Raw genomic sequence first — 10,186 nt, 5'->3', positions numbered from 1 at the left:
TTTAAGGTAGGCTAAGATCTTAGCTTTTTACCAGCACCATTCAGTCAAAGTGGAGTAGTCTTTGTGCTGGAGCGCACTTATCCAAAAGTACATTTGAGGATGCATGAAAAGTTCATTGATTGAAGAGTAGAATAGACGCTGATATATTCAATATTCAATGAATTAGCCTTCGAAACTTAGCTCTGCTAATAGCCTACTAACGGTTTATTTTTTTAAATGCTGTGATTTTTGTGTTTCATTACTAAAAGTGTATTTAATAATAGCAATATCGTTCATATTATATAATTTGTTTATTAAATTAGATTAATGGAACTTGTAGACAAACGTTGTTGACAAGGCTAGCCTATTGATGGATGGTATATTTGTAAAACATGCAATATTTGTTTAGCTGCTAAGTGTATGAGACGCAAAATAACGAATTTAGGATATTAAAAGCCTTCAAATATTTAAACTTTTAACTTGAAATATCGAACTGTTGCATTTCTGCAAGGTGCATACAGTAGGCTACCTTCTGAACAATTGGTAAACTGTCTAATCTTTGTGACTAATCTTGTTTACTGTGGCTTTAACTCCAAGGGTGTGGGTGTGTAACCAGTGTGACCCCCATACCAGCTGCTTTGATTGGAGGAGCAGAGAGTGGCCCCGGCACCGCAGAAGATGGATCGTCCTGCCCTTTTCATCCTCCTGCTCTCAGTGGTGCTGCCCCTGCCCGCTGCCTTCCTGCCATGCCCGCGACCCTGCTCCTGCCCCCTGCCCACTGAGTTGCACTGCACCTTCCGCTCCCTGCTCGCTGTGCCAGCTGGCATACACAGACAGGTGGAGCGCATCAACCTGGGGTAAGCATCATCCTGTTGGAAGAGAGATCATTGGAAACCTTACATCATTTGCTGTTCAATCAACATCAACAATGTCTAAAAGTGCCATGAGTCTTTCATTTAATTGATTTGTGTTTAAGCAAGTTCACGACAGGCCAAGATAATCGATAGCTTAATTTTGTTTGCATAGGTTTAATACCATCAGCAAGATGACTGAGACTTCCCTGGCTGGACTGAGGAAACTGGAGCTACTCATGATTCATGGAAACAATCTCCACAGTATTCCCAACCAAGCATTCAGGGATCTGATCTCCTTACAGGTACCCTAATCCCACAGCTGATTAAAGATGACGTGATTCTCTCTTACCATCCCATATGATCCCAAGCCACTCTACAGTAATATCTGATCAGCATAACCCCATTGAAATTGATATGTTAAGGCTTAATCATCTCCACTTCTTATCAGATGTTGAAGATGAGCTATAACAAGCTGGAGGAGATTAGCCGGGAGACGTTCCACGGGCTGTGGAGCCTGGCCAGACTCCACCTGGACCACAACCGCCTGGAGTTCATCCACCCGGACGCCTTCCAGGGTCTAACCTCCCTCCGTCTGCTCCAGCTGGAGGGCAACCGTCTACAGCAGCTCCACCCTTCCACCTTCGCCACCTTCTCCATGATGGACCACTTCCACATGTCCACCCTCAGACACCTGTACTTGTCTGATAACGGGCTGACCTCGCTGCCCCAGAGCATGCTGGATGGCATGCCTCACCTGGAGAACCTCTACCTGCAGGACAACCCCTGGACCTGTGACTGCAGGATGAAGTGGTTCCTGAACTGGGACAAGAACACACCAGGTGATGTTTGAGCTTCGGTTGTCAGAACGATGATGGGGAAATGCCTTGTGTGTGTGTTCTGTTCAGAAACGGATGTTGTATCAGACTAAGCTGCACCATATCATATGGTTGAGCTTATTTCAAGATGTTTCTGACGTGGTATTTTTCAGGTGAACTTCCAGGACGCACAGTTTAAAAGTAACTCGTGACTAGAAGGTTTTTTCTGTGTTTCCTGTTGTCTCTCAGGTGTGCTGAAGTGTAAGAAGGACAGGGCTTATGCTGGGGGTCAACTGTGCCCAATGTGCTCCTCCCCCAAGCACCTGAGGAGCAAGGAGATCCAGGGTCTGGACAGCCTGTCGTGCAGCAGCCCAGTCATCACCACCCCCCAGCGACCCACCCTCCCGGAGGACACCGAGAGCGAGGTCATGACCCCGGAGGAGTTCAAAGAGAAGTTTGGTAACATCACCCTGGGCCTTTCGGATGAGCACGGGAACAAAGTGGATCTGGAGTGCGCTGTGGGTGAACCGAGAGAGACCACGAGGATGAGCTGGAGCCAGGTGAACCCTCTTCAGCTGTCCGCCAACGTCACCCTCTCAGTGGACGTCGAGTGTCCCATAGACAGGGACAACTACGAGCGCTTGTGGAGGCTCATCGCCTACTACAGCGACGTGCCTGCCCACCTGCAGAGGGAGATCATGCTGACTAAGGAGCCGGAGCCCAGCTATAGGTACAGGCAGGACTTGGAGAAAGACGCCCTCTATTACACAGGGGTAAAGGCTAATGTGGTAGCTAAGCCTGCCTGGCTGATGCAGACCTACATGGACCTGCAGTTGAACAGGCCTCAGTCCACAGGGAGGAGCGTCAAGCTGATCCTCTCCACCCACCTTTCCCCAACCGTGGAGGCCGAGCTGGTGAGGAGACAGGCCAGGACATGGGTCTTGATAGAGTCCACAAACAGCACCAGAGCAGCACTGAGCGCAATGGTGGGCAGCCCCAGCCAAATGGACTGTAACGTACAGAGTTCCGGAGAGCCGGTAGTCCGATGGATGATGCCAGACGGCTCCCAGCTGGAGGCCCCTTACAACAGCCCAGATAACAGGGTGTCTGTGTCCAGCTCTGGTAGGCTGCTCATTAAAAACGTGGGCCATTCAGACACAGGCGTCTACTACTGTATCGCCCAGGTCCGCGGTGACCTCAGTGTGCTCCCCTTCTATCTCTCCGTGGAGGAATCCTCCAGTCCACCTCCAGGGGGCGAGGGTGGAAGCTCATCCGTGGAGGGCTTCACAGGAGATCCTGTCACCCTGCCTTGTGTGGCATCTGGCTCTCCCGATGCTGAGATCAGCTGGATCCTGCCAGACGGCAGCATCGTGAATTTCAGAGCTAACTCCTCTCGAGCGCTTGTCTATTCCAACGGAACACTGAGAATCCCAAAGAGTCAACCGTCAGACAGTGGATATTACAAGTGTGTGGCCATAAATCAACACGGCGCCGATTCTCTGGCTACGAAGGTGAACCTCACAAGGAGGGCGGGGTTTCGACCACTGAGGAAGTTTCCCACTAGGCCTCAGTCTGCCTCAGGGGTCAATACCAAAATAAAAGTCCCCGTGGAGGAGGGGGAGGAGGCATCCGGGGAGGAGGACACCCAGGGAGAGGCGCCCACGAGCCGGGTGGACCTCATGACTCGACGGAGAGATCCTGGCTTGGGCAGGCGTGGCGGGCATCCCTTCAGAAACTCTTGGCGCCGGCCGGCTGTGCCGAGAAAATCGCCCGTGACAGGGTCGCGTGTAGGCGACAAGAAAAGCACAGTGGAGATGCGTAGGAGGACGAACGTGTCAAACAAGAAAATAGACCCGGAGAAATGGGCTGACATCTTGGCCAAGATACGAGACAGGAACGGTCAGAGTAATGTAACACCCAGCCCAGCTCCTCACACCAATAGGAGACAGCAGGGGCGGCTGACATCCCATAATACACAGACAGTGTCTCACGACACAGAGGGATCATCAGAGGATACAAACCAGGCAGAGGAGGAGCTGTACACATCCACATTTCCCCCGCGCACACACTCATACACACAGCCACGCACACTCACAAGTCGCTCACGAATCACACAGCCTACATCTGCTCCCCAGCAGCAGAGTGACACTGTTACACATCCACAAACTCAAAGCCAGCGTCATGTGAACACTGCCAGCAACAGTGTTTCATACGACGGTACTTTACGAGGGAATCAAAGAACTTCCTCACATGGGGAGGCAGTTACAGTGTCTGAGATCTCATCAACATCTGAGGGGTCTGAGAATGGGAACAAACCCAGCACTGTTAACAGCTCTAATGAGGAACTAGAACAATATGTAGACAGTGGGGACCTTCGCCCACAGTTAACCACCGTTCAAAATGACTTTGAAACCGAAAACAATGTATCAGACTTTGTCGGTGAGACCACAACAGCCGGAGGTAGCACACAGAGTCAGCTGAAGTATTTCACGGTGGACATCTCACATCCCCTGATAATGCTCACCACAGCCTCCCCCACTACCCAGCCTGCCTCGGGGGTGGCAGGGAGGAAGGAGCCTTCAGGCCGGGGGCAAACACGCCTCAGAAACCCTAACTCCAGGAGAAGGCACGGAGGCCGGAGAAGAAACAGGAAAAAGGAAAGGCTGAATCAAGCAAGTGAGAATAGCACGACCACACCTATGGATGCTTTCCTAGCAACCACCGAGACACCCTCAACGACAGGGCTAAAAATAGTGGCATCAGAAAAGGCCCGAGTCACTTCAGCCAAATTTAATACCACCACTCCATTAACGGAAAGCCAAGCGACGTCATCAGCCGGAATGAATCACAAAGAGAGCACAGTCTCCGTGTATGACGCCAGAGGTGACCCGGTCTCCGAGTCCTCGGTGAGACCCGCCACCACGTCTCCTGAAACAAAGGATGCCCTTCTCCCTCGTGCCAGACCACCACTCAGCAGCACATCAGCGGCACCAGCGTTTCCAACCAGAGCTCCAGAGGGTGGACGAGGAGGACAGACCGTCCCAGCTCACCACCCCAGGCAGGGGACCTCTCCGGCTGCATCTCGAGAGCCCTGGGGTACGCCCACGGCTGCTGCTCTGGATAGGTTTACAAGCGTGCCTCTTCCTGCAGTTAAACCTTTAGAAGAGACACAAAAGGGAGGCATTACTGGAGACCTTAGCCCCGTGCCAAGTTCTGACAAGTCCTCTGAGAATCCTCCCACTCAACTGGAAGTAAGACCAGATGTAGAGCCGGGCGGATCGAACCATCAATATGAATCAAACCGGGCTGAAAAGGTGGCGTTCGAAGAGATCAATGGCTTGTTACCACCGCAGCCCTCCTCCTCGTCTGCTCCTTCCATTCAGCAGGAAGTCAGTGGGTCGGAGGGCGGGCATGATCACGGCGCTTCCCCGAACTCTGCTTTTTACGAGGAAGCCTATGAGATAGATCAGCTCACCACAAAGAAATCTGTAACATCTAAAAGCTCTCATCAAGTGCCTGGCCTAACTCAAACAGTCACCATGAAGTCGAGCGGCGCTTTTGATGGAGATCACCGTAACAATAACGCTGTCAAAACTCCATCTGTCACCTCAGCACCGGTGAAGAGGACGTCTGCTGTCGTCTCCTCCGGAGCTAGGCCTCAGACTCCGGCCCACGTCCCACACACGTCCTCCCCTGGGGACTGGACCAGGCCGAGACCCCCCACCAGACCCCTGGAAAGTCCCAACCACATCCCTGACAGTCACAGTGAGAGAATCCTCCTCCCTGGTCAAGTTAACCCTCTCTCGCCCAACAGTGTAAACACAAACAGATCCCCTGATACTCACCCTACTACTAGAATACATTCTGACCCCAGGTCAGACTCAGGCAGGGGTGGAGGTCAACTCACAGGGCCTAAAACGCCAGGGACACACACCCACACCCAGGCTGATACCAGCACTACCACAATTTTTCCAACCAGCACAGGCACCTCTCAGCCCCGCGTGTCCTCGTCCATGCCTCACAGGGAGGGCCCGAGGACAGGGGCACCACCCCTGACCTATGGTGCATCGGTGGGGTCTCAGCAACCAGGAAGTGTGGGGGTGGCAGTACCCCGAGGGAAACCCCGCATCACAAATGTTAATTTTCAGATGGTCACTGTGAATGCAGAGATGGACGCACAGCTGCCCTGTGAGGCGCTTGGGGAGCCCAAACCCTTCCTGTCTTGGACTAAAGTCTCCACTGGTACGTACGGCACACACTATATCTTCCTGTTTCTTATTTTAACTCAAGGCATGAATGAATATTTCACAGGCAACATACTGTATTTACATATATTTCACATTACAGATGAATGAAAGAAAAATCAATTTCTATTCTTTCAGGGGCAAGTGTTGCTCAGAACACCCGGGTCCAGAGATTTGAGGTCCATCCCAACGGCACATTTATCATCCGGAACACCCAGCCTCTGGACCGAGGCCAGTACCTCTGCACTGTGCAGAACCAGTATGGCACAGACAAGCTGGTGGTCAACCTGGCAGTCATAGCCCAGCATCCCAGGGTGCTTCAGCCTCGCTACCGCGACGCCACGGTCAACCTGGGAGACAGCATTGAGCTGGAGTGCATGGTCCAGGGACACCCCACACCCCGGGTGACGTGGGTGCTGCCCGACAGGGTCCACATTGCAGCGCCCCCTGCTGGAGGCCCCCAACAGCGTGTGTCCCTCCTCAGTAACGGCACCCTCAGGATAACCCGAGCCAGCTCCACCGACAGGGGGGTTTATAAATGCATCGGGAGCAGCGTGGCCGGGGCCGACTCTGTCTCTGTGCGTCTGCACGTGGCTGCTCTGCCTCCTGTCATCCAGCAGGCCCTCCGCGAGAACTCCACCTTGCCCGAGGGCAGCACCGCCAACATCCACTGCACCGCCAAGGGAGCCCCGCCCCCCATCACGCGCTGGACCACGCCCGACGGCCTGCAGCTCCTCCCCTCCCAGTTTGTGAATGGACGGAACCTGTTTGTGTTCCCCAACGGCACCCTGTACGTGCGCAGCCTGGGCCAGGGGGACGCTGGGAGGTATGAGTGTGTGGCCAGTAACGCCATGGGAGCCTCCAGGAGGACCATCATCCTGACCGTCCTGAAGATGTCCTCCTCCAACAAGGCCAGGATCAGCTCCTCCTCTCCCCAGAGAACAGATGTGGTCTATGGGGGAAAGCTGCATCTGGACTGCATCGCCACAGGAGACCCAGAGCCCAGGATCATCTGGAGGACGCCCACTAAGAAGCTGGTGGATGCTCAGTACAGGTAATGCATCCCAGAGCATCCAAACACACAGAAGAGCAATCCAAGCTGTGCCACTGACATACTGAATCTACTTTGAGCTCAGTCAGACTGGCCTCATGGATGAGTTCTGTAGACCGTACACCCGAGTGATCATTCTTCGTGTGTTTATTGTTTCCGCAGCTTCGACCCGAGGATCAAAGTCTTCGCCAACGGAACCCTGACCATCCAGTCGATGACCGATAAAGACGGCGGTGACTACCTGTGTGTGGCACGTAACAAACTGGGGGACGACTACGTGCTGCTGAGAGCCAGCGTGCTGGCCAGGCCGGCCAGGATCGAACACAAGCAGTCGCTGAGCAGCCAGGAGGTCCTCTACGGGGGCGAGCTGAAAGTGGACTGCGTGGCGTCCGGCCACCCCAACCCGGAGATCAGCTGGGCCCTGCCGGACGGAACCATGGTCAACCCTCTCAAGCAGACAGACGGGGCCGGAGGCCGCAGCCGCAGGTACGTGGTGTTCGACAACGGAACGCTTTACTTCAACGACGTGGGGATGAGGGAAGGGGGAGACTACACGTGCTACGCTGAGAACCAGATGGGGAAGGACGAGATGAAGGTGCACGTCAAGGTCGTGGCCGAACCCCCTTCCATCAGAGACAAGCGGCCCGAGGTCATCAGGGTGTTGTATGGGGAGACGGTGACTATGAAGTGCAGTGCCAAGGGGGAGCCCGTCCCTCTCATCTCCTGGATGTCCCCAACAAACAGGGCCATCCCGTCTGCCTCCGACAAATACCAGATCCGTAACGACGGCACACTGGTGGTCCACAACGCCCAGCGCTTTGACGCTGGGAACTACACCTGCACAGCCCGGAACAGTGCGGGCCAGGACCGGAAAGTCACCCAGGTCGACGTCCTGGTCACCCCTCCAACCATCAACGGCCTGAGGGGCGTGGCCAACACCATGAGAGTGACGGCGGTCAGGGACCAGCGCAAGCTGGTGGACTGCTCTGCCGTGGGAACCCCCGTCCCCCGGGTCATGTGGGTCCTGCCGGAGAACGTCATCCTCCCGGCGCCGTACTACGGTAGCAGGATGACGGTCCATCGGAACGGCACTCTGGAGATCCGCGCGGTCAAGAGGAGCGACTCGTCCCAGCTAGCTTGCATCGCCCGCAACGAGGGAGGGGAGGCCAGGCTGACGGTGCACCTGGAGGTGAATGACGTGGTGGAAAGGCCACAGCTCAGGGGCCCCAAAACAGAGAGCCTGTCTTTGACCGTGGGCAGTACCATGACTCTGAACTGCTCCTTTGAAGGTGCAGCTATGCCCCAGGTCACCTGGATCTTGCCTCATGGCTCCCCTCTTGCAAGCGGAGCCCAATATGCCAAATTCCTCCACAGGCCAGATGGCTCTCTTGTCATCAGTAATCCCTCAGTCTCGGAGGCTGGGATGTATCGATGCCTGGGGCGCAACGCCGCAGGGCTGGTGGAGCGCACCGTCACCCTGACCCCAGGGAGGACGCCACAGATCAACAACAAGTACAATTCCCCCATCACCTTAATGAATGGAGAGACTCTCCTTCTTCATTGCCTGGCTAGCGGGGACCCTCTCAGGCTCACGTGGACCCTCCCCAGCGGGGTGGTCCTGGGGCGGCCCCAGAGGACAGGACGCTATGCCGTTCTTTCCAACGGGACCCTGGCCATCCAGCAGGCCTCCGTCTACGACAGGGGCTCCTACGTCTGCCGGGCGGCCAACGAGCTGGGCAGCGCCCTGCTGCCTGTGTCCGTCATTGTGATCGCATACCCGCCCCGCATCACCAGCGGCCCGCCCCCGACCACGTACGCCAGGCGCGGCGTTGCCGTGCAACTGAATTGCGTGGCGACGGGCATCCCGAGGGCCGAGGTGGCGTGGGAGACGCCGGACAGAACGCGGCTGGCAGTCAGCGCCCAGCCACGCCTCTTTGGTAACAAGTACCTGCACCCTCAAGGCTCTCTGATCATCCAGAACCCCTCTCAGAGGGACGCAGGCTTCTACAAGTGTTCGGCCAGAAACGTGATAGGGGTGGACACCAAGACAACGTATCTTCATGTGTTCTGAGTAGGTCTGAACCAAAAAGATTGACCACATGCCCTTATAACTGCCATTATGCTTCCTTTTCAGAAATGTTGGAGGAACTGTCATAGCTATAAACATGCTTTCAGTGGGTATAGCCATTATTGTTTTTTCTTCTAAAAAGTCACTTTGTATAATGTATTGAGCACTCAAGATAATGTCAGTCATCATCATAATTGTGCTAAGTCATTTTCAGACCATTTTGAATTGAGAGCAAAGCCTTTAAAGTATTATTATTTGTAGCAATTATAAAAACTGTAAAAAGAGCTCTTCAAATGGGCTGCTTTTTTTTTGTCTATTCTGACAATGACAACTTATGTCAAACTGTAGATAGATTTACATAGCTTTATACATTTATATTTGCTAATGGGAAATATTTTAAGTTATCTGTTGATATGGAAAATATGTATTATTACTTTGTGTATATGATCAACAAACTTGTTTTATAGACCTATCAACCGTGAATGCCATGGTGCCATTATATTTAATTTCATTTTCATCATCCGCAATATGTTCTATGATCCATCTTTCTGCTGGATCATCGATTTGTCCACTTTTATTTATCCAAAAAGTAATATTAGACCAAGGTCCCTTTTGCAATGGAAGCCTGCTCCAAAAACAACTGCAAGAATTTACAAACATTCACAAACAATTTACTCAACTAACTGTGATTCTTATTTTGTTGTCCGCTACCAGTCTAAATGTGTTTCATATTAATCATATGTTCTTGATTTTAAATTATTTGTCTTTGAATGGACTCTGGTGCATTGGAATTTCACATATTTCTAATAAAGTTCAACATCGTTTTGAATTATATTGTGTCTAGTTTTCTTTTTTTCTTTTACATGGCAACAGCAGGCATAAATAGAGATGTCACATAGAGATGTGGAAGGATGTAAGTGTTTTATTCGGAAAGACATTTGAGTTGTGAAGAGTAGTAGAATATGGTAGAAGGATATCACAGAAGAAGTGAGAATCCAAAGTATTTCTAAAATGTTTATGTGAAGGGTAGCTTGGCTGCATGAATCACTCGTATCCGACTTAACACGTCACTTTGATAAGTCTTTGAAAATAACTGGACTTAGGATGTGGGGTACGAAGTAGGTCAGGAAAGGGAAGGGATTTGTCGTTCTGGAGTCAAGCCTTCAGTTGTAGCT

At 52.6% G+C, this 10,186-nt stretch overlaps 1 protein-coding gene across 1 annotated transcript; it reads left to right on the top strand.

Moving 5' to 3' along the window:
• Positions 1-588: 588 nt before the first annotated feature.
• mxra5a (matrix-remodelling associated 5a) lies at positions 589-9,823 on the top strand. The gene is made up of 6 exons (XM_084668563.1): positions 589-836; positions 1,006-1,135; positions 1,282-1,672; positions 1,898-5,890; positions 6,031-6,946; positions 7,106-9,823. The coding sequence occupies exons 1-6, from the start codon at positions 658-660 to the stop codon at positions 9,012-9,014; spliced, it is 7,518 nt and encodes a 2,505-aa protein (XP_084524689.1). The 5' UTR covers positions 589-657; the 3' UTR covers positions 9,015-9,823.
• The last annotated feature ends 363 nt before the right edge of the window (positions 9,824-10,186 follow it).

The sequence above is a fragment of the Hypomesus nipponensis genome, chromosome 12 (genome assembly GCF_054491055.1).
Source record: "Hypomesus nipponensis isolate SF chromosome 12, ASM5449105v1, whole genome shotgun sequence".
NCBI lineage: Eukaryota > Metazoa > Chordata > Actinopteri > Osmeriformes > Osmeridae > Hypomesus > Hypomesus nipponensis.
Note: the sequence above shows the minus strand (reverse complement) of the source record. Positions and strands in the feature narration are given on the sequence as shown.